Raw genomic sequence first — 21,825 nt, forward strand, 5'->3', positions numbered from 1 at the left:
TATCAAGGGAGCAGTCCAGAGGTCCCGACCAACCGGATACCACCCCCAAACACACCCAGCCAGTTGTCTACCCCCAACAGTCACCTCAGTCCAGAAAACAGCGACTCCAATTTGAAAGCGATTTTATGTGTGAAAGGAAAGAAACCCAGGGAGAAAAGCTGCAGGGCAAAAGTCATGCAGCCCCAGCACCCCATCGTTGTAGGCTAGCCATTTCCCTAAATTCTGTGTCCTGTGTCCCCAGCCTATATCGTGTGTGCCCAGGGCTGGGGGAGCACCCTTACAGAAAAGCCCAGGCACCTTCCCCAAGTTAGACAGGAAGAGATGAGAGGAGGGGGTCCAGAAGGCCAAAGCTTCAAGAACCCCAGGGACATACCATCCTGAGGCCCTGCCTTTCCCAAATACCACCTCCACCACTGGCATTTCTTAGTCAACCTGGGAAAAATACAGTACTTCTTTGAGTCTAACTGTAAGTCTCTATCCTCAGAGGAAATTAAAAATAGCAAATGGATTCCTGCATCTCCCCCCGCCCCTTAACCACCACGCCACCACCTTGTTTTTCAGTCTGGCTTCAGAAGGAAATGAAGGTAAGAGGTGACTCCGGAGTAGACAGTGACAGGGCCCCTTGCTCTTCCAGAGTAGCCCCCATCTGCCAGGCTTGGTTATAGGAAGGCCTGCCAGAGCCCTACTCCCATGTCCACCAGTTTGGGGGAGCCTGCCCCCCAAACATCCACTTCTGGGGGCACTGTGTATCCAGACGGGGAACTAAGTGAGGCAAGATGAGAAGGACACAAAGTCCTGGAAGCAAGGCCAGTGCTTGCGCTGGGGGAAGATTATTCTATGCAGGGATGAGAATTCACCCCAAATTATGGCAGACCCAGACAAATTCAGAGACTCAAGGCCACTGAAGGGAGAGATCCAGCCCTCATAAGGATCTGGGGTCCTCTTAGAGTGCTAATGGACCCTTAGAGGTCTCGGTTCTGCCCTACAGTCCTCACCCCACCAGGACTCTAAAAACATGACCCCTCCCCACCCTGCCACAAGGCGTGGAGTCCCTCTTGGACGTGGAGTCCCTCTTGGACGTGGAGTCCTCAAGTGTGGGAAGCACCGCATTTGTGTCTGGGCTCAGGCCAGCTGGTGGGGCGCCTCGAGCATCTCCATGAGGAAGGTGTCAATGGGGGTGTCACCAATGAGCTTGAAGAAAAACAGATGCTCTAGACACTTAAGGCCAATGGACCTGAGGGCAGGAAGACGTAGCAGCAGCTTGGCAAACCTGAGGTGAGAATGAGAGAAGTGGAGTGAGAACTGGAATCACATGGGCCCTGAACACACTCTCACAGCCCCCTAACCTCAACCCCTCTGGGAGCCTCGGTCCCCACAATTTCTCACCCCCACAGCTCTTTCTCACCGTCCCTGTTGCTCAGGGTACTTCTGTTTGCAGTAGGTCTCCAAGGACGCATACACTTTCTCCCGGAGGACCTCCACCTCACTGGGGTTGGAGAGGCCCTTGGCATCTGGAACAGCAGGGAAGACAGAGGAGGAAAGTAGCAAAATCAAATCAAGACAAATGGGGAGAAGCGGCCCACATGATATCCCTTTCAGGCTCCATCTAATTGCCCTTCTCCAGATGCCTGGCAAGGGAAGCAGGGCACGCTGGGACATGGGATGGGGTCAGAAGTGGAATGTAGCAGTGGATGTGGGTTGTTCATGGTCAACTGGGAGATTTCTAGGCTGAGGGTCTTACTGAGGGAATAGCTGGCTAACCTAAGAGTCTCCAGAGAAGAGAAGGCTCCAAGGTTGCCTGGTCTTGAAAGATGGGATGATATCTTCTTACCTGGATTGAACAGAATGATTGCCCTCAGGCAGCCAAGCTCTGTCTTGTCCATCCTCATGTCACGCATTTTGGACACTAGCTCTGTCAGCACCCTGGAGAGGGACCTGCAGGTCACTCAAAGGTCACAGCTCAGCCAGCCTTGGACACGGACCAGCCTGTAGCCCCACCCCCTCTACTTATAGGCCAGCCCAGTGGAGGGCCACTGACCGATCAAAGATGGCTCCCACGCCTGCAGAATGGGCTGAGTTGCGGTGGACGTGAAGACCTGTGGCAAGGAGGATGCCATCTCGGACATCAATGGATCGATGGGAGAAGGAGGCAATGAGGAGCTCATTCCAGCCTGGGGGGGCAGGGGGGGTGGGCAGCAAGGATCAGGAGCCAGAGATCAGGCCATGGAATTCAAAGCACACCAGGGAAAGAGAAGAGGTGGTGAGTGAGGTCAGTGAGCTTCACTCCCTGAGTATCTAAGTGTGCATTGGGTTCACTGATGGTCATGTCAAAGACGGGTCAAAGGGATGTAAGGTCACTGACCTGCCCGTAGCAATATGACCTGGTCATCCAGTGGTAAGGAGGAAAAGTGTGGGATCCTCTTCGCCCACTCAACAAGCGTAAATAGCTGTTTGTCAGCTGCCTGACAGATGTTAGTCACAGGGTCATTTGGCTGCAGGAGATGGGGGGCAAGAGTTATGGGAGGTTTGGAAGTACACTGGGAGTCCCCCCTTGTAAAAGACTTTTGACACCCCCTTCTACAACATAGTATTTCTTCAAGCCCCACCTAAACCAATCCCTGTAAATTAGGCTTTTCTTCTAGAATTCGTGAAAACATTTATTTGGGACTTGCCTGTGGTTCTGCCAGCCACTGGGTTATTTTGGAGGTGGGGACGGAGAATACTATCGCACCCACCTCAGGTACTTAAGAGACCTTGTTTGGCAGCACCTCCAGTCCCAGACAGTGTTAGGAGGGTTGGGAGGGGAGGGGAGGGGGAGACAGAACAGACCTAGGCTCCCACCCCCCATCACGAAGAAGAGTGGATTGACCCCATCACTCACGCTGCTGCTGCTACCCCCAGTTCCCCCAGGACCCTCAACGCCCTGGTCACTCTTCTGCTCCACAGCAAGCTCTGCCTCCAGGATCCTGTCCACAGGCATCTCCTCAGGGGCTCCCCCAGCCCCCTCCCCATCCCCGTCCTTGTCCTTCCCCCGCTGACGCTCCTCCTGTACCGCTGTGGGGGGAGGGAGGAAGAAAAAGTGGAAAGTCAGCAGCCAGCCATGATGAGGTTCTGAAATGTCCTTAGGGCCTTACCAGGGTCTTGGGGCTCTTAGGAGATACTTATAGGAAGTGGGGAAGTCACTACAAATTATGATGGACTGGGGGCAATCTAGAAGCAGGTGTTATAAAAGGTAACATAAGTCAAGAAAAAAAAGGAAAGAAGAGTGTAAAGGAATTAGAGAAAAAGGTAACATTTAAACTGAGGGCCTATTACACACTAAAGAATGTGTCAAACACATTTTAACATTCACTCTATTATAATCACCCTGTGGGCCCTGGTCCTCATTTTATTTTTTTAAAATATGTCTATTGATTTTAGAGAGTCAGACACAGAGAAACATCAATGTGAGAGAGAAACATCAACTGGTTGCCTCCCATACCCACCCCAACCAGGGACTGAACTTGCAACTTAGGTATATGCCCTGACTAGGAATCAAACCTCCAACCTTCTGGTGTATGGGACAACCAACTGAGCCACCCAGCCAGGGCCTTTTTAAAGATGAAGTATTTCGGGCCTGGAGAAGTCAAATAGCTTGCCCAAGTTCACACAATACATGGTAAGTCACATATCTGAATCCAAGCGTGCCTGACTGCAAATCTTGTACTCTTCTGACTCAACAGAGAGGCAGTATAAGGAGCACTGCCCTGAGTCTTCAGAGACGTGAGTTCTGATCCCAGCTCTTTTACTGCATGATCTTGGAACACTAGGCCTCAGAGTCATCTCTAAAATGAAGGATTTGATCAAGATATCCTCTTGATCAAAGTATCTAAGAATTCCAGAATCAGACTGAAGAAAATAAGGTAAAGAAGAGGGAAGACAGCCCTGAGGCCTTCGGTAAAGTCTGTACCTTAAGAGAGTAGAATGCCAGAGTTTGAAGGAGAGACCACAGTAACAGTAAGAGAGGGTACACTGTGTCAAAGAGAGGAAGAGCTACACAGGTTAGAAAGGGGACACAGAGAAATGCATCACGGGTAAGGAAAGTTATCCTACCCTCACACCAAACTAGGCAGGAGTCACAGGTGTAGGCCAGAGATAGAACCACTCATTAAGAGGAAACTCAAGGGACCAGATCAAGGTATCAGGGAGAAGAGCTGATGAGGAGGGGAGAGAAATCAAGTAACGCCCTCTGGAGGAGAGAAAAAACAGTCCAGCCTTCCTGAGAGGTTAGTTAGAGGTTTCCTGAAATCTTCTGTCTTCCTCCCCAACCCCCTACCATAGGGTAGACTGGGAAGCCTGGGTAGGACAGGACCTTACCTTCCCTCTTCATTCCAGTGGCCAAGCACTTCTGATAGCGGCAATACTGACAACGGTTCCGCTGGCGCTTGTCCACCGTGCAGTCCTTGTTGTCCCGGCACGAGTAGGTCAGGTCCTTACGAATGGTACGCTTGAAGAAGCCTTTGCAACCCTCACAACTGTAAACCCCATAGTGTTTGCCTACACATGGAGGGAAACAGCAATAACAAGGCTGCAGGTAAATCCCTCACCATTAAGTCTTTTGCCAACCTGCCTTCAGCAAACTTTAAAGTCTACTCTGCATTTGCCAAATACAGAGCTGGAGAATGAGGGCATGAGAGGCAGTCCAGTCCCACTCTTCCCTCTGACCACCCCCATCCCAAACCTCAGCTTCAGGTTCTTTAGCTCTCATTGGGCCTCCCCCTGCTCACTTGCTCCAAAGACACCCCATGAGGCCCTGGGACTCCCATGGGGGATGATAAATGGCAGGCTCTCTTTCTTTCTTCCTCTCTATTGGTCCTCTGAGCCCCATACCTGAGCTTCGGTCCCCACAGATTGCACACAGTCGTTTGCCAGCTCCAGGGCCACCTGGAGGAGGTGGACAGTGCAGGCCCCGGACCCCTAAGACTGGTGGCTTCACATCTTCAGGGGTGCCAGACCCACCCCCAGGGAGCGACACTGTTGAGTTAATCTGGGATAGGGGAAATAGGGAAGTCATGGGGAGACTCACTGGGAAAGAGAATCTCTCAAAGGTGATGGAAATCATGCCCTAACACCTAGGCAGGGCCCTGCATTGAACATCCCTAAGGGCGTTATTACACTGCATCCATGTAAAGGGCCAATCCTAGAGCACAACCCCGAGATCAGACACACAATGTCCCCTGAAACTGTGCAACACAGTGACCTTGAAAGGCATGTATCTCAGAAGGGCAGATGGGACCAAAGGGGCAGAAAATAACTGATAGATAAAAGGGACATTCAGGATATTAGGGTTCCTTTATAGGGTTAGGGAGGAAGCATGCATTGCAAGATCACCTCGGCAAGGACACGGGGTCTCACAAGGACCACAAGCCTGCCAGAGTTAGAGGACTGGAGGTCAGTGGATCATGGGGAAGTTCACACAAGAATCTGGGGTCACAAGGAAAACAAGGAAATGAAAGTGGAAAGGTAGAATGTGGGTCACGACCTCTCACCTGAGGACTGCTGACAGGCCCGGAAAATCCTGGGGGAGCTGGAGGGGGCAGACCAGGGGACCCCATGGAAGAGCTGATGACTGGGAAGGGGGAGCCCAGCGGGGGTGGTGGCATTGGGGGCGGGGGTGGAGCCCCAGAGCCTCCAAGGGACTGGGTCGCTGAAGATGGTAGAGGTGGGCCAGAAGGAGAATGGGAAGGGGCACCTTGGGGAAGGGGATTTTGGGAGGAACTGTCTGGGCTTCGGGAGTCTGAGGGAGGGGTACACAGAGGCACAAAGACACACAGACAGGAGAGACAAAAAAAGGAAAATGAGACTTCGATCATGCACCTGAAGACTTTTCCACATCCTCCACTACTCCCTGCCCCATCCCCTACATCCACCCCTACCCCCACACTCACCCCCATTCCCTGCACTCACCCCCATCCCCAAGACGACAGACACCCTGTTGTCACACAACACTTTAACTCCTAATTGTGGCGACAAGGAGGAGCGTTCACAAAGGAAAGGAGGATAACTCAGGTAAGAAAAAACTCCAAGCAATGTATCTGGTCACCGCAAGCCAGAGATGCCCAAGCCAGTCTTGCGTGGGTGGGGCAACACGTGGAAACCCTCCATTCCCAGCTTACAACCCCAGCGTGCAAGAAATAGAGCTAAGCGGGAGACACCCCTTCTATAACGGAAGCCCCGCATTCAAAGGTCCGTAGCCCTCCAACTTGAGGATTCGTGAACCATGCCAGGGAGGGGCGGTGTGTAGGCCATTCAGCAGCCAGGGCAAAGAGCGCGGAAGCTTCCCAACCACCCCCCCCCCGCCCCGCCCCGCCCCGGGGGCAGGGCTCTAAGGCCCTCCAGAGGCAGGGGACGCCTGTTTACAAACAAGGGGGCGGGAGCGCCAAAGGAAGAGCTCCAAGGGAGGGGGGAGAGGTTGCACCTAACACGGTCACTGGCTCGCAAGTCCGTTCGCTAGGTCACTCACCCCGCCCGCAGTCGCCCATCCCGTCCCGTCCAGTCTCCCCCAGCTCCGACTCCGGGGTTTGTTGTTCTCCGGCTGCCACCGCCGCCGCTGCGGGATCGAGCCAGGGCCGCCGCCGCCGCCACCGGGACGCGACCCCACAATGCATTTCTTTTCGCACCCCCACCGGCCCACACTGCCCTGCGGCATGCCGCTGGGGGAGGAAGGGCGGGCGCGTAGCCCAAGACATGATTCCTGGCTGATTGTAGAGAGATCAAGAGGTACCAGAGATTCCCAGGGGCTGACTGAGGGGCTAACTGAGCACGAAGAAACCCCAAAGAAAAAGACTTTGGTCTGAACCGGATCAAATTAAGCGCTTCGATCTGCTCTGCACCAAAACAACAGCACCTATGTGGCAGCCATCTTGGTATAGACGGGAAGTCTCCGAGCTAGTTCCCGCCCCCTCGGCGAGATGAAAACGAAGGAAGCGGTCTCCTCCCGCATGTTAGCTGGCCTCGCCCACCATCCCCTCAAATAACCTCACGCAGGCGCGCCAGGGCAGGTTGGCTTCGCCGCTACCGGAGTGCCGCCACATTGGTAAAGGTATTGGGACCGAGGTGGAACGGAACTTTCTGTTCTCGCGGGAGCCAGGACTGCCACGTCCGAGGAAGCAGGGAAAGGAGAGGATCCTGGAGCCGGTAAGGATTTCCCGCTTACCCCTATCGTCCTTTCCAGGTTTTTTTCGCCCACCTTGTCATACAGACGAGGGCCCAGAGAGTCCATAAAGTGGATACTCACAGCTTAGAGTTATGTCCCGGAGGCTCTACATCGGAAGGAGGTTCAGAATAAAAAGAACGAGTCCTGGGAACAGTGCGGGTGGGGGCAGAATGGAATGGGAAAGCGGCCCATAGAAGTGGATGGAGGGCGCGAGCGGAGTAATGCGGCCCTGCATAGGTAGAGTTAAGGATCACGTGGAGTCACTGTCTCTGTCCTTCTTGTCAGCGTGATGGCCAGAGGCCTGGGGGCCCCCCTCTGGGTGGCCGTGGGACTGCTGATCTGGGCGGCCTTGGGGCTGCTAGTGGCCGGACACAGGGGTCATGGTGACTTGCACGAGGACCTGCACGAGGACTTCCATGGCCAGAGCCACTCACATGAGGATTTCCACCATGGACACAGCCACGCCCACGGCCACGGCCACACTCATGAGAGCATCTGGCATGGGCATACCCACGGTCACGACCACGGACATTCACATGAGGATTTGCACCATGATCATAGCCATAGCCAATCCCATGAGAGCCTCTACCACAGAGAACATGGACATGACCATGAGCACAGCCATGGAAGCTATGGGGAGGCTCCAGGCATCAAGCAGGACCTGGACACTGTCACTCTCTGGGCCTATGTGAGTCCCCAGTAGATAGGGGAGAGAGGGACTGGTTCTGGATTGTTAGGAAACCCAGCATACCTGACCCATGACTTTCCCTCACCAGGCACTAGGCGCCACAGTGCTGATCTCCGCAGCTCCATTTCTCATCCTCTTTCTTATCCCCGTGGAGTCGAACTCTCCACGGCACCGCTCTGTGCTCCAGATCTTGCTCAGTTTTGCTTCTGGCGGACTCCTGGGAGATGCCTTCCTGCACCTCATCCCTCATGCCTTGGGTAAGTAATCTCAGGTCTCTACCTCGAATATTAACATATTCTTTGGGCAAAGGGGTTCTTTCCCCTTTGTGATCTCTGACCTTCCAATATTTCTGCAAATTCACAACCCTGGGGTCAGGTATTCATTCTCTCATCTTGCATTTTCTCTCCCTTCTTCCAGAACCTCATTCTCACCACCTTCAAGAGCAGCAGGGACATGGACACTCGCACAGTGGTGAGGAGGGGGTGGATGGAGATAGGGATTGGGGTGCTAGGAAAGATCTGTCCCTCCCAGTTCTTTTCCTACACTTGAGGAGGAGGAGTCTGGAATTCATATCTCCCTTATTGTTTCATTGCCTCCATCCCCAGGCCAGGGCCCTATTCTGTCTGTGGGACTATGGGTCCTTAGTGGAATTGTCGCCTTTCTTGTGGTGGAGAAATTTGTGAGACATGTAAAAGGAGAACATGGACACAGTCACAGTCATGGACGTGGTCACATGCATGGAAGTCATGGACATGGAACACAGGGTAAGCCCAGGAACAACTCTCCTGAAAGCCACCTTGCTTCCCTCAGAATCCCTTCATCCTGTGGCCCTTAGTTAGGAAGGGACTTCCCTTCTGAGGACATATGAGGTCTCTGTTCCCCACCCTTACCAACCCTTTTCGTCTCTCAGAGCGTTCTTCAAAGGAGAAACAGAACTCAGAGGAAGAAGAAAAGGAAGTAGGAGGATTGAGGAAGCGGAGAGGAGGCAGCACAGCACCCAAGGATGGGCCAGTGAGACCACAGAATTCTAAAGAGGAAAAAACAGGTTCAGGTGAGGCCCAGAGTTGGTAATAAGCTTGGGCAAGGGGCTTGATCATGAATCACATGAAATATGTGCTACGGGTAATGGCAGGTGTCTGGAAAACACTGAGGGGCTGGGTGTGATGTGGTTTCTGTGTGGGGAGTGTGATAATGGCTGAGCAGGGCCAGGATGGGGATGGTGGAGCATCTAATTGTTTTGTCTCCCTTTTCTCCTGTATAAGACCTGCGTGTATCAGGGTACCTGAATCTGGCTGCTGACCTGACACACAACTTCACAGATGGTCTGGCCATCGGTGCTTCATTTCGAGGGGGTTGGGGATTGGGGATCCTGACCACGATGACTGTCCTACTACATGAAGTGCCCCATGAAGTTGGGGACTTTGCCATCTTGGTCCAGTCTGGCTGCAGCAAAAAGCAGGTTGGTGATGATGTGCACTAAACATGATGGCCTCAGACTCTTTACCCTTTGCCCACCCCAACCCCAACCTCTGCTCACCCCAAAGACTGCTTCTCCTTAGTGCCGCACAGATCATACTCTTACTGACCATAAACCAAGAAATGGTGGAGAATTCTCTTTCCTTTTCCTGTAGTTATATCTTTTGGCTATAGACCATCTCAATGGTTTATGGTGGTCTTTCATACCACATTCTCCATCCTGGATTACTGAATCAGGTCTGTGGAAAAGACCTTTTTTTCTTTTTTTAAGCCCTCAGCCAAAGATTAAGGGAGGGAGCGAGAGAAACATCGATGTGAGAAGTATGGGTTGGTTGCCTCGGTTACATGCTCTGATCAGGGATCAAACCCACAACCTTGGGATGTGCCCTGACCGGGGGATCAAACCTGCAAACTTTTGATGTATAGGACAATGTTTCAATCAATTGAGCCACCTGGCCAGGGCTGAAAAGGAACTTTTTGATATCTCAGATTTTTCAGAAAGTGTTTATTCTACACCCCCTGCCCTTTTTTGCCATACTCTTCTGCTTCCAAAAACACACATCCCACCATATATACCTATACCCTACCAGCCACATCTAAGCCACTGATAAACTTTAGATATTGATGAGTGCCTCTCTTTTCTGCCCACCAGGCGATGCGTCTACAACTACTGACATCAATAGGGGCACTGGCAGGCACAGCCTGTGCCCTTCTAACGGAAGGAGGGGCAGTGGACAGTGAAGTTGCAGGTGGTTCAGGTCCTGGGTGGATTCTGCCTTTCACTGCAGGCGGCTTTATCTACGTAGCAACAGTGTCCGTGTTGCCTGAGCTGTTGAGGGAGGCATCACCATTGCAGTCACTTCTGGAGGTGCTGGGACTGCTGGGGGGAGTTCTCATGATGGTGCTGATTGCCCACCTGGAGTGAGAGGTGGGATTAACTGCCCCCACCTCAGCCCCAAACTTCTAAGCTGTCAGTGTCAGGGGTCTGTGGAGGTTGGGAGCCCTGGCCAGAAGCATCTGCCAAAGAGTTGTATCCTAAGGAAGTGCTGATTTTGGCATGAGGGCAACAAGGTTTGGCAGTTTTATGGGGCCTGTAGGGATGAGAATGGGTGGCCAGAGGGACCATTGTGTTGGGCACATTGCTGACCATGTTTTTGGATTTAGGGGGCTAAATGGGGCCATGTACAAAGCTGGAAGAGACCAGTGACGGGCAGCCTACCCCAAGTCTCCTACCCCACCTATTCTCAGCTGCCACACAGATCTCTCCAAGGTCCTCGTCCCTCCCCTCCTTCAGGGAACATCAGAGCCCTAAACCAGGGGAAGGGGCGTGTCGGGATAAACATCTATTAAACATCATTCAATCGTGTGTCCTGATTTGGAAGTGATTCTGCAGGGGCGGGCAGGGGGCTTTAGTTACTAATCTCATGGTCTGATTTTTATTTTGTTTCTCATTTTTATATTGCTGTTTGAATCGAGGGAATGGGGTGGTGAGCGGAAATAAAGCCCTCAAATCTTCCACTCCAAATGCAGCCTTTGTCTTTTTGGGGGGGGGGGATGAGGGCCCCTCATCTTTCCACTCTTCGGCCCCGAGCGTTAGTGTGTAACCACGCCTCCATGGTGGGAGGTCGGCTGGAGCAGGAGGCCTTGGGTAGCGTTACGTTGATGGGGCTACAATTGGCCTGACTTTGCTATGGCCACACCCCCACTGCACCTGATTGGTTCTGTGCTGGATTGCCCGTTCATCCACAGCCAGCCATGGCGACTCAGCTCCGGCTCCGCTCTGCGGTAGCCCTGGTCACAGGTTGAAGGGGTGCTCTTTCAGGGCGGGGTGGGGTGCCAGAATGCTATCCAGGGCGCGCCCTCCGCCTGTGCAGCTGCTGGGACCTCTGGCCGCCGGTCCAAGTTTTACTAACTTTGCGTCTTGTTAACCTCTGACCCCTGCCCATTCCTCCCCATACCCCACCCCTTCGTGTTCTTTCCTATGCAGGTGCGGGTAGCGGCATCGGCCGAGCAGTCAGTGTGCGCCTGGCCCAAGAGGGGGCTGCAGTGGCCGCTTGCGACCTGGACGAGGCAGCGGCACGGGAGACGGTGCAGCTGCTGGGCAGGCCAGGGAGCGAGAAGAAGGCCCACGCTGCCTTCCAAACTGACGTGTCTGAGGCCGCGTCCGCCAGGCGCCTGCTGGAACAAGTGCAGGTGAACGCGAGCCACCTCATTCCCTTTAAAGTGCTCCACCGCCTCCACCGCCCCTGGTTGTTCCTGATTTTTTGGTGTGTAACTTCCCTCTTCCATAGGCCTTCTTTACTCGCCCGCCATCTGTCATTGTGTCCTGTGCGGGCGTTACCAGGGATGAGTTTCTGCTTCACATGTCTGAAGATGACTGGGACAAAGTCATAGCTGTTAACCTCAAGGTGGCGACCTCTGAATCTGTGACTTCTGGCATCTTTAGCCTTGGAATGGAGTTGGAGGATGACTGTCACCGCAACTGATCCTTTCTACCTCCTTACTCTTCTCCCCCCACCCCCCAGGGCATCTTTCTAGTCACTCAGGCTGCAGCCCAAGCCCTGGTGTCCAATGGTTGTCATGGTTCCATCATCAACATCAGTAGCATCGTAGGGAAGGTCAGGTTGAGTTGGGATGAGGTCAGGGCATAGAAAGGAGGGCCTCTCCTTTGGACTCCTGATTCATCCCAAATCTCTAACTTGCCTGTAGGTGGGGAACATGGGACAGACAAACTACTCTGCATCCAAGGCTGGAGTGATTGGGCTGACCCAGACTGTAGCTCGGGAGCTTGGACGGTTAGTCAGATACCTGACAGAGAGGGCATGTCAGAGCTCTGAGGCAGGGGTCAGTGTTCAGTCTTCTCCGGAGTCAGCAGCCACTCTCCCTTCCACAGATACGGGATCCGCTGTAACTCTGTCCTTCCAGGGCTCATTACAACACCCATGACACAGAAAGTGCCACAGAAGGTGCTGGACAAGGTAGGAGGCCATGGGTGGAGGGCAGAGAGCAGAATCGTTCAGAGACCCAGCTTCTCTGGGCTTGAGAGAGCCAGTAAATGCTGGACACAGTACGTGGCAAGAAGTAGGTAATCAGTAAGTGCACAAAGATTGAAGACAGAAGGAAAAAGGGTAACAGATTCAATCTATAAAAAAATCCACAAAAGAAATGGTCAGCCACATATGAGTGTTTTGTTACAGATGACTGCAATGATCCCAATGGGACATTTGGGAAACCCTGAGGGTGAGCACTGAGGAGGAGGCAGCGGCGGCCCTGGGGAGGGCCCTGAATGAGCAGATGCCAAAGTCTGTGGTATCTGAGAGGGTCTCACGAGGGTGGATGGTTGGTGTGTGTGTTTTTGTGGGTGGGGGTGTTATTGGTGGGCTCCTTTGGGTCTATGAGAGTGAGTAGGATTCTGCCCTCTCCTCATTATTCCCATAGATGTGGCAGATGTGGTTGCCTTCTTGGCATCTGATGACAGTGGATACATCACCGGGGCCTCAGTGGAAGTCACCGGTATGAGGCCATCCTGGGCAGGGAGAGGGCAGAGAAGTGGAACCCAGATGACATGTGAAAGCATGAGGGGAGTCTGGAGCCACTGAAGAAGGGCAGAAGTTCTCAAAGGCCAGGGACAGAAGAGGGTGGGTGCTCCCCAGCCCATTTGTCCACACCTACGCATCTATCCAAATGTTTCTGCCCCTCCCAGGAGGTCTTTTCATGTAACTGCCTCAAGGACCCTGGACTCTGCTCACTCCCCCACCACTCTGCTGGGCCTCCTGCTGATGAGAACTCTGAGTTCCCAGGCTACAAAAAGGGTGGCAGTGTATGGCTCAGGAATGCTGAATATGGGAGGCAGGGGTGCGTGTGACCCTAATAAATTCCAAATCCTCTTCCCTGCCACCTCCAGTTCTTGTGTCCTAGCCCTCAGACCCTTCCCCACCTCCCCCTCCTTTCCCTCTGCCCAAGGATTGTTCCCTTTCACTGCCTTGTCTCCCAGGGCAACCCCTGCCGCCGGGTGTGAGAGGAGTGTGTGTTACTGTGTATTCCTGACACTCTGGTCTTTTTGGAGGGAGGGGTCTTTGCCCCACCCCCTACCACTAATCCTGCAGCCTGAGTTTCCTCCCCCCAATACCCTGGGTTCTTATGGTCCCCAAGAGTGATTTGTCCATGGCCCCATCCCAGTGTCCAGTCTGGCCTTAGGAGGGGGGTCTTGAAACAGGTGGCACTCCCCCACCCACCACTCTCCTTTCTCTGAGTCCCCCCCTCCCCTTTCCACCTTACAATAGCTGCAGCCGGCCTGGGGTCCGATGGGGGGGATTACAGGAGGGGGCCAGGATTAGGGGAATGGACCAGCGATGAAAAGAGCTGGAGAGTAGAAGGGAGGGGGCTGGGAAGAGGAGGAGGAGGAAGGGGAGGGGGTCTGGCTAATCGACTCTGGAGCCCACATAAGGACTGGCCACGGACTGAAGGAGAGAGGACAGAGAAGTAGGGGGGAACTGGGGGAGGGGGCGAAGGGACCCATTGCTTCCTTGTCCCAGACACAGACCACCCCCTAGCTGCTGCAGCCCAGGTCCGGGATCCCCAGCTCAGGCAAGAGGAGACGGGGACGCCTATCACGGTCTCTTTTCCCATGAATCTCTCTCATTCCCTGCCCTCAATGGGGGTTGCTCTGCCCCTTCCTCTTCCTCTAGCCTCCCCATCCCCTTCCTTGACTTCGAAGTCCTGCCCGGTTTCCACTGCAGACATTCGGCCCCTTGTGCCCCCCCCAAAAAACGTGCACACCCCCTTCCCGAGAGGGGCCCCATCTTATGTGCGTGTTCGTGCTTCCGCGTGGTGCCTCCGTTACCCCGTTTCTCCCGTGCGCCTCCCTCCCCCGCCCCGGGCCGCGGCTCCTGATTGTCCAAACGCAATTCTCGAGTCTCTGGCTCCGGCCGAGAGTTGAGTCTGGACGTCCCGAGCCGCTGCCCCCAAACCTCGAGGGGAGAGCAGGTCGGAAGGTCTAGAGGCCAAGAGGAGGTAGAGCAAGTCCCCAGGGTGGTAGGGGAATCCCGGGCACTGCGGGACTTAGTCGCATTCACAGGACTGGAGGACAGAAGTGGCAGAGGATCCTCGGCAACTTTTTCCCCCTGAATCCCGGGCTGAGGTCACGCAGAAGTTGTATGTGGGGATAGAGAGCCTTTCCCTGGAGCCGCTGGGGGACACGGAGTGGGGGAGGTGGCCCTTTTGAAACGCCACCCATCCATTCCCTCCAGCGATCCCAGCGATTCCAAGGCCCCGCCCTCCAGAGCCGAGGCACCGGGCGGGGGCCAAGGGAAGGCAGAGGTTGGCTGCGCGACCTTGCTAGGCCGGGGGCGGAGACCGCGGTCCCCACGTGGCGAGGGACTCCCGGACGCCGCTCCTGGCTGGGGGCGGGTGCGTCCCAAGGGCCGGGGAACCCGGGTGTCCACGTCGCGTCCCACTCGCGCCTCGAGTGGCGGGGTGACGTCTCCGCCAGCGGGGGGGAGTGGAGTGGAGGGGCAGGCGGAAGTGACGTAGGGCCCCAGCTCCCGGGTCTTGGCGGCGGCGGCGGTGGCAGGAGCTACTGTTTGAGCAGCGGCTGTGGACCGAGCAAACTCGGCCCGGGACTCGGTACCCCGGGCGCGGCGCTGCGGCAGCTGTAGCAGAGCGACTGCGGGAGCCTGGTGAGGGGCCTCGCCGGCGCTAGGGAGCAGAGGGGAAGGCTCCGGAGGGGCGGGGTCTGCGGGAGGGGGCGTCCCCTAACCCTGTCCCTTCCCTTCCCCTTTCCCCCTTCCCCCCCTTCTCAGCACACCTCTTCTCCTCCTCCGAGGAGTCCCGGAGGGGGTCAGTGCTAGCTCACCATGACGACGCCGGCGAATGCCCAGAATGCCAGCAAAACGTGGGAACTGAGCCTGTATGAGCTCCACCGGACCCCGCAGGTGACAGCATTCTCCCTTCACGGCTTACTCCCTCTCCTCAAGCCACTCAATCCACACACCTCTTCTCACAGCCTCTTTTCTATTTTTTGCCCTTTTCTACGGATCTTACCTGATTTCACAGAATCCTTTGACCCTACCTTTGAATCACCTTAACCTTTTCAAACCACTTTTACATTAATTTAACCCTCAGAACAGCCAAAGAAGTAGAGCAAATATTACTGCCTTCTTTTGAAAGGTGATAAACAGATAGAAATCACCTTTTCTTGTTCTTCAGTTCAGTGTCATAGATCAATGCCTATAAGACTCACCTTGGGAGTTTATTGAAAATGGAGCTTTCCAGCCTGCCACCACCCCCTTCTCAACAGTCTGATGCAGTAATGGGATGGGGTCCCATAATCTGATATAGGTACAATGGTACCAGGGCCACACTTTAAGAAATTCTGTTGAATAAGTCTTCACCAAACCACCAGTCTGTGCCACCCCCACCCTAGGTGTCTCTCTAAACCTCGGGTCCTCTCTAGCTCTTGATTAAGGGACATTAATTCTTTCTTTTTTCTATTCTCTCCAATTCAGTAGCTCCCTCACCCCTGAGTTCCCGTCTTTCTCAAGTGGCCAACATCGGGTACCCAGATTCTTCCATCTCTATGTATTTCTGAAAATTTCCATTCCACAAACAACTCCTTTTCTGTATTGATTTTAGAGAGAGAGGAAAGAGAGAGAAACACCCATTTATTGTTCCACTTATTTATGCATAAATTGGTTGATTCTTGTGTGTGCTCTGACTGGGAATCTAACCCGCAACCTTGGCATATCCGGACTGCACTCTAACCAACTTAGCTATTAGCTACCTAGCCAGGGTACACCACTTGTTTCTAAAACTCTTTTCCCCCAACCTACCCCCACCCACCTTTCCACTCTCTCATGCTTCCAGGAAGCCATCATGGATGGCACAGAGATTGCAGTTTCCCCTCGGTCACTGCATTCAGAACTCATGTGTCCCATCTGCCTGGACATGCTGAAGAATACAATGACCACCAAGGAATGCCTCCACCGATTCTGCTCTGACTGCATTGTCACGGCCCTGCGGAGCGGGTAATGGGAGGGACACATTTGAAATGAGGTAAAAGGTTCAGAGTCGAGGCCTCAAATGCCTTGGCTACTGACTGCTCAGGGCCGTCTCTCTCCCACCCAGGAACAAGGAGTGCCCTACCTGCCGCAAGAAGCTGGTATCCAAACGATCTTTACGCCCAGACCCTAACTTTGATGCCCTGATCTCGAAAATCTATCCCAGCCGGGAGGAATATGAGGCCCACCAGGACCGTGTGCTTATCCGTCTCAGCCGCCTGCACAACCAGCAGGCACTGAGCTCCAGCATCGAGGAGGGGCTGCGCATGCAGGCCATGCACAGGTTCGGGGCCTGCAGAGAAGCGGTGGCAGGGCTGCTGGGACAGATCCATGGGTCACATCCCTGGTACTGGCTTGGCTGCCTGCCATCTTCTAAGCCTTAGCACGCTAAAAGTTGACTATGGCCTGAGTATCAGTCCTGGAAGTCAAGGATGTAGATTGTGTCTTCTTAGCAACTGGCACTACTATTTTTAAGAAGAAAATAGCTGACCTTCTAACTCTCTGTAAGTTAGAACACTAGAGTGATTTGGAGTATAAGCTCCAGAGTCACACTGCTGGGAATTAATTACTCCCTAGGCCGGCACTGCTATCTTTAATGTGTATCCTGAGTGTCTTAGAAATGGAAATTCTGACTCTGCAGGTTTGGAGTTGGGCCTGAAATTATATGAGCCTGGGCTGCTAGTTCTTGGACCACACTTTGAAAGGCTAGGGTCTGTGGCCTCAAGCAAGTTGTTCAACCTCTCTAAGCCTCAGTTTCCTCAGCCATGAGATAGAGATGATATAATAACCTGCCTCATAAGACTTATAGGAGATGATTAATGCAAAACACTTAGCAATGTGCTTGGCATGTACGTAGTTAGTAGTTAATAAATATTAGGTGTCATCCTTAAAATTTCCCTGATCTTTTAAATCCTAAGTTTAATCTGAACTCCTTATCCTTGATGCTTCCTAACCTCAACCATTTACTTCCACAGGGCCCAGCGTGTGAGACGGCCAATGCCTGGGTCAGATCAGACCACTACCATGAGTGGAGGGGAAGGAGAACCAGGGGAGGGAGAGGGGGATGGAGAGGATGTGAGCTCAGACTCTGCCCCTGACTCTGCCCCAGGCCCTGCTCCCAAGCGACCCCGTGGAGGGGGTGCAGGGGGGAGCAGTGTAGGGACAGGGGGAGGAGGCACTGGTGGGGTGGGTGGGGGAGCTGGTTCTGAAGACTCTGGTGACCGGGGAGGGACCTTGGGAGGGGGTACCCTGGGCCCCCCAAGCCCTCCTGGGGCTCCTAGTCCCCCGGAGCCAGGCGGAGAAATTGAGCTCGTGTTCCGGCCCCACCCACTGCTCGTGGAAAAGGGAGAATACTGCCAGACTAGGTGAGAGTCCTGTCTTTCCCCAGACCACTGAGAAATCAAAGATCACATAGCCTTTCATCATGAGCTGGCTTTGCCTAACCCAAGAAAGAAGCCCTAGTCCGGTAGCCCTTTTGAATAGTACCTTACTTCCCTTCTGCATTTGAAGCTTCCCATACCCTAAATGTGCTCTTTCCTACCCCAGGTATGTGAAGACAACTGGGAATGCCACAGTGGACCATCTCTCCAAGTACTTGGCCCTACGCATAGCCCTGGAGCGGAGGCAGCAGCAAGAGGCTGGGGAGCCAGGAGGGCCTGGAGGGGGAGCCTCTGATGCTGGGGGACCTGATGTGGGTAGTGGGGAGGGCGGGGGTGCTGGAGGAGGTGACAGCCCGGAAGAGCCTGCCTTGCCCAGTCTGGAGGGTGTCAGTGAAAAGCAGTACACCATCTACATCGCCCCTGGGGGTGGAGCTTTCACGGTGAGAGCCTTTGAGGGCAGTGGGGGGCAGGGTGCCACACACAACCATGACCCTGACTTCTGACCCCCTCTCTTCCTCTGCATCTCCCTCTGTCCTTTCTCTCCCATCACTCCATGTGCCCTTGCTTTGCCCCATCTCTTTTTATTCCCTTTTCTTGCCTCCTCCCTTGGTCACCTCTCATTCATTTCCTTTATTGTCTTCTCCAACTTTATTTCTCTTCACCTACTTCTTCCTCCCACCCTCTCCATAGACACTAAATGGCTCTCTGACCCTGGAGCTGGTGAATGAGAAATTCTGGAAGGTGTCCCGGCCATTGGAACTCTGCTATGCTCCCACCAAGGATCCAAAGTGACCCCACAAGGGGACAGTCGGAGGATGGGGACCATGGGATATCCCTGTGTCCTGTCCACCACCCCAGCTTTTGTCCCCCAGTGCCCCCCAGCCTGGCCAGCCAGCAAGAGGACACAAATGAGGACATGTGGCTTTTCTACAAAGTATATCAGATTCTTCTATATTGTACAGAGTGGGGCATGCACCCCATCCACTGCCTTTTCTATTGCCCCAAACCTCCCATCTACATGAGACGTTGGGTAAGCTGAATAACCCTCCTTTCACATCCTCTGCCAACAACAAATTTGCTTTTGTTCCTCTTTGAAACTTGCAATTTTGTGTGTCTCTTTATCTGGGGTGTACTAGAAGGGAGGGAGAAAGATTGGGGTGGGGGGTCTAGAAATCACACAATCAGCTTTGGAAATGGGGAGGAAATGTCAAAGGTAATTCAAAGTGAGTAATTCCCATATTTGTGAACCTCCAATAAGTACAAAAGTAGGGAGAAACTATCGGGGAAGCTAGAAGAGACAGGACGAACAGCCCAGGGGTGCGTGAAGTCAGGTTCCAAACTTGCCCGCTAAATCCTGAGTCAACCGGGCTGAAACCAAGAGTTTCCATACCAAAACGGATGAAGGAAATGGTTAAAAGGGAGTAAGGCAGCGGAACAGGGCTGTGATGTTTGCAAGGGGAATAAATCTGAGTGCCAGAAGCTAATTTCTACAGCTGGGGAGAAAAGAGGGAGGGCTGTGGGGAGGAGGACAAGAACCTCCCTGCTAGACAAGCCCCGCTGCCCCTTTCGGAGTGGAGTGGGCGGGGTGTGTAGTTCTCAGGGGAAGGAGCTAGTTTCTTCCCCACCCCATGCCCAGCTGTCCTTTGGTGACTGTTCGAGCAGCGCTGGGAGTAGAGCTGTGGGGTATCGAGCTATCGCTCCTCCCGCCCCTGATTTTGGTGGGCAGGGCCGAGAACTCGGGCGCAGGGCTGCGCAAAGAGGGTCAGAAAGAAGAATCAACCGTCTGCCCGGGAGGGACTGATGCTCCCTCTCCTTGCTTCAGCCTTTCTGTCCCTCACTTCCTTTTGTGTTGCCCTTTGCCCCACCGCCCACATTTATCTGCCCCAAATTCCTGTGGCTTGCTCGGTTCATTGCCCTGCTGCCAAAGGAGTTGGCCTTGCTGTGAGCCCCAGGGCACCCCACTCTACACTTGGGATTTCTCATGTGTTCCCCTCATTCCTGGTTACCCTCAGTACCACTGGACGCAGCAGGAATCCTCCAGCCTGGGCCAGTACTGCAGACCTGATGATCTCGTGATCACCCCCAGACCTCTTGCCCTGCAGAAATAGACAACACCCGTTCTTACCCTCCTAGGAACCCCAGTTTACACCTGCCTCCCGGGAACCCTAATAATGACCCCCATTCTCCCCACCTCCAAGTATCCAGGGAGTATTGAGCTCCCTGGGATGTTGGGCCAGGAGGAAGGTGGGTGTTGCTCCTGGAATTTCAAAGAAGAGAAACATGCAGAGGAGCCAGGAGAGGAAGCCCAAGAGTACGGAGTGCACTGAGCTTTACTTCGGGGTCCAGGAGCATCGCCCCCTCACACTCCTGGTTCTCCCCAGCCCCAACCAACCCGACAGCCTCTTCTGTCTCTATTCCTCCTCCTCTTGACTCTGGAATGGCCTGCAGCCTCTCGCGCCTGTGTTTCCTCTCACACAGCCTTCCTATCCCTCTTCAGTCCCCAGCTGCCCTTGCCGCCAAACCTCTCACATTTCTCCTCGTGCCCCTCTCTGGTAACAGTGCTCTCTCACCCTCCTGTGCCCCCACGACAGAGAACTTTGCAGACATGATTGTTTATTTAGGTGATGCTGTGGGGAGGTACACAGAAGTGGTAGCTAAGTAAGTATCCTCTACCTGCCCACCAAGAAGATAACTCCTACCTGGCCAGTTCTTTTTCCCCAGTGACTGACAGGCTCTCTCCTCTGAGTCACTGGGATAGCTGGAGAGGCTGTGAATGGCCTCTAGTACATGCAGCACTCCTGAGAAAGAGAGGCCTTTTTGAAATGCAAATCTGATTGTTTCAGGCACCCTACTTAACTCATTCAGTGGTTTCCCACCTATCTCAGGTTACAGACTTGGGTGGCCCGGCCAGCCTCCCTAGTTTCATCTCCCACCACACTCTCCCCTCACTCCTGAGTGCTCCGCTTCTTGTCAGCGTGTCCTTCTTCCCACAGAGAGCCTTTGTGACCACACCCCTCCACCTGAAAGGCTCTTCCATGTCTCTCCTTCAGATTTCATCTCCTTGATGCCCCTCTCAGGGGAGGTACCCCAATCTTCCTTTCAGGGTCAAATTGACCCTCTCTGAGCCCCCACACTGAGGTACACCCAGTCAGCTCAGTGCAGTTACTGGGCACAAGGTGCAGTTGCAGGTGCACATTTGCTGGTGATGATTCAATATCTGCCTCCCCACGGAAGGTAAGCTGCTGAGGGCAGGGGCCATGGCTGCACCGCTCACCCTTGCCATTCCCTGGACTTGGAACTGAACACAAGTAGTGAGCTGGAATATTGGTCAAATGGAGGCATGTGTGCCAGGACCTGGGGAATGGGGCTAGATATTTCAGGCTTTGGAAGGCAGCATGGAATAACATGGCAACAGCACAGGACTGAGAATCAGAATATGTGGGTTCAATAACTAGGTTAAAAGTATTAGTGGTGTGTCCTTAAGCAGGCTGTGAAAGAACTCTGAACCCTAACTTTCTTATCTATAAAATTGGAACAACTTCAGAACCAAACTAGATAGAAGAATTAGAAAATCCAAAAGCACCATCACCTAGAGATACTGGATAAAATATGAAAAAAAACTAAACATATGACAGAGTTCTTAAAAGGGGATTAAACCCTGTGTCTTAGAGACAAAGTGGAGCCCTAGCTGGTGTGGCTCAGTGGATTGAGTGCCAGCCAGTGAATGAAAATGTCACTGGTTCAATTCCCGGTCAGGGCACATGCTTGGGTTACAGACCAGGTCCCCAGTTGGGGGCCATGCAGGAGGCAACCAACCAATGTATCTCTCACACATCAATGTTTCTCTCCCCCGCTTTCTTCCTCCCTTCCCCTCTCTATAAAAAGTAAGTAAAAAAAGGAAACTGAAAGCCAGAGGATGAGTTGACCAGATCTAAAGTTATGAGAAGGGGCCTGGGTGGTAATTGGTTCTGTTAACTCAGGGCCTGAGTTTTAGCCACCTGGGGACAGGTGATGAAGGTCTTGATCCTG

The 21,825-nt window shown here is 53.6% G+C and overlaps 4 protein-coding genes across 13 annotated transcripts; 3 read left to right on the plus strand and 1 right to left on the minus strand.

Annotated features, from left to right (window-relative positions):
* Positions 1-105: 105 nt before the first annotated feature.
* RXRB (retinoid X receptor beta) lies at positions 106-6,841 on the minus strand. 5 transcript variants are annotated; one of them, XM_037052720.1, is made up of 10 exons: positions 6,503-6,841; positions 5,529-5,776; positions 4,870-5,026; positions 4,357-4,536; positions 2,882-3,054; positions 2,363-2,492; positions 2,039-2,171; positions 1,832-1,935; positions 1,406-1,511; positions 106-1,270 (listed from the first exon to the last, which is right to left on the minus strand). In XM_037052720.1, the coding sequence occupies exons 1-10, from the start codon at positions 6,726-6,728 to the stop codon at positions 1,123-1,125; spliced, it is 1,605 nt and encodes a 534-aa protein (XP_036908615.1). In that variant the 5' UTR covers positions 6,729-6,841; the 3' UTR covers positions 106-1,122. The 5 variants fall into 5 exon arrangements, with proteins under 5 accessions (XP_036908615.1, XP_036908611.1, XP_036908614.1 ...); XM_037052716.1 differs by having other exon boundaries at positions 1,832-1,923; positions 6,503-6,821; XM_037052718.1 differs by having other exon boundaries at positions 1,181-1,270; positions 1,387-1,511; positions 1,832-1,923; positions 6,503-6,821.
* Positions 6,842-6,843: 2 nt separating this feature from the next.
* Positions 6,844-10,725, plus strand: SLC39A7 (solute carrier family 39 member 7). Its single transcript, XM_037052721.1, has 8 exons — positions 6,844-7,176; positions 7,481-7,883; positions 7,972-8,140; positions 8,301-8,354; positions 8,489-8,647; positions 8,794-8,934; positions 9,146-9,342; positions 10,012-10,725. The coding sequence occupies exons 2-8, from the start codon at positions 7,485-7,487 to the stop codon at positions 10,282-10,284; spliced, it is 1,392 nt and encodes a 463-aa protein (XP_036908616.1). The 5' UTR covers positions 6,844-7,176; positions 7,481-7,484; the 3' UTR covers positions 10,285-10,725.
* Positions 10,726-11,053: 328 nt separating this feature from the next.
* HSD17B8 (hydroxysteroid 17-beta dehydrogenase 8) lies at positions 11,054-13,250 on the plus strand. 6 transcript variants are annotated; one of them, XM_037052727.1, is made up of 9 exons: positions 11,054-11,160; positions 11,347-11,552; positions 11,651-11,767; positions 11,885-11,977; positions 12,069-12,154; positions 12,253-12,337; positions 12,557-12,599; positions 12,798-12,872; positions 13,063-13,154. In XM_037052727.1, the coding sequence occupies exons 1-9, from the start codon at positions 11,115-11,117 to the stop codon at positions 13,077-13,079; spliced, it is 768 nt and encodes a 255-aa protein (XP_036908622.1). In that variant the 5' UTR covers positions 11,054-11,114; the 3' UTR covers positions 13,080-13,154. The 6 variants fall into 6 exon arrangements, with proteins under 6 accessions (XP_036908622.1, XP_036908619.1, XP_036908620.1 ...); XM_037052724.1 differs by lacking the exon at positions 12,557-12,599 and having other exon boundaries at positions 13,063-13,250; XM_037052725.1 differs by having other exon boundaries at positions 12,798-13,154.
* A 1,107-nt stretch (positions 13,251-14,357) lies between these two features.
* Positions 14,358-18,893, plus strand: RING1 (ring finger protein 1). Its single transcript, XM_037052723.1, has 7 exons — positions 14,358-15,037; positions 15,161-15,292; positions 16,224-16,384; positions 16,485-16,700; positions 17,392-17,781; positions 17,963-18,236; positions 18,487-18,893. Exons 2-7 carry the CDS (start codon positions 15,215-15,217, stop codon positions 18,586-18,588), a joined length of 1,221 nt encoding a protein of 406 aa, XP_036908618.1. The 5' UTR covers positions 14,358-15,037; positions 15,161-15,214; the 3' UTR covers positions 18,589-18,893.
* Positions 18,894-21,825: the final 2,932 nt, after the last annotated feature.

Source organism: Sturnira hondurensis, unplaced genomic scaffold, assembly GCF_014824575.4.
Source record: "Sturnira hondurensis isolate 20B ecotype Veracruz unplaced genomic scaffold, ASM1482457v3 Scaffold0007578, whole genome shotgun sequence".
Lineage (NCBI taxonomy): Eukaryota > Metazoa > Chordata > Mammalia > Chiroptera > Phyllostomidae > Sturnira > Sturnira hondurensis.

Bases quoted from the DNA above. Each gene is read 5' to 3' on its own strand.
- RXRB (XM_037052720.1), bottom strand. From the start codon at position 6,728: ATGTCTTGGGCTACGCGCCCGCCCTTCCTCCCCCAGCGGCATGCCGCA. The intron at 3,055-4,356 runs GTAAGGTCCTGT...CTCCCCCCACAG, and splicing joins CACTGGAATGAAGAGGGAAG to CGGTACAGGAGGAGCGTCAG. The intron at 1,271-1,405 runs GTGAGAAAGAGC...TTCTCACCTCAG, and splicing joins TACCCTGAGCAACAGGGACG to GTTTGCCAAGCTGCTGCTAC.
- SLC39A7 (XM_037052721.1), top strand. From the start codon at position 7,485: ATGGCCAGAGGCCTGGGGGCCCCCCTCTGGGTGGCCGTGGGACTGCTG. The intron at 8,648-8,793 runs GTAAGCCCAGGA...TTCGTCTCTCAG, and splicing joins TCATGGACATGGAACACAGG to AGCGTTCTTCAAAGGAGAAA. The intron at 8,935-9,145 runs GTGAGGCCCAGA...CTCCTGTATAAG, and splicing joins AGAGGAAAAAACAGGTTCAG to ACCTGCGTGTATCAGGGTAC.
- HSD17B8 (XM_037052724.1), top strand. From the start codon at position 11,115: ATGGCGACTCAGCTCCGGCTCCGCTCTGCGGTAGCCCTGGTCACAG. The intron at 12,155-12,252 runs GTTAGTCAGATA...TCCCTTCCACAG, and splicing joins GTAGCTCGGGAGCTTGGACG to ATACGGGATCCGCTGTAACT. The intron at 12,873-13,062 runs GTATGAGGCCAT...TGCCCCTCCCAG, and splicing joins GGCCTCAGTGGAAGTCACCG to GAGGTCTTTTCATGTAACTG.
- RING1 (XM_037052723.1), top strand. From the start codon at position 15,215: ATGACGACGCCGGCGAATGCCCAGAATGCCAGCAAAACGTGGGAACTG. The intron at 15,293-16,223 runs GTGACAGCATTC...TCATGCTTCCAG, and splicing joins AGCTCCACCGGACCCCGCAG to GAAGCCATCATGGATGGCAC. The intron at 16,385-16,484 runs GTAATGGGAGGG...TCTCCCACCCAG, and splicing joins GTCACGGCCCTGCGGAGCGG to GAACAAGGAGTGCCCTACCT.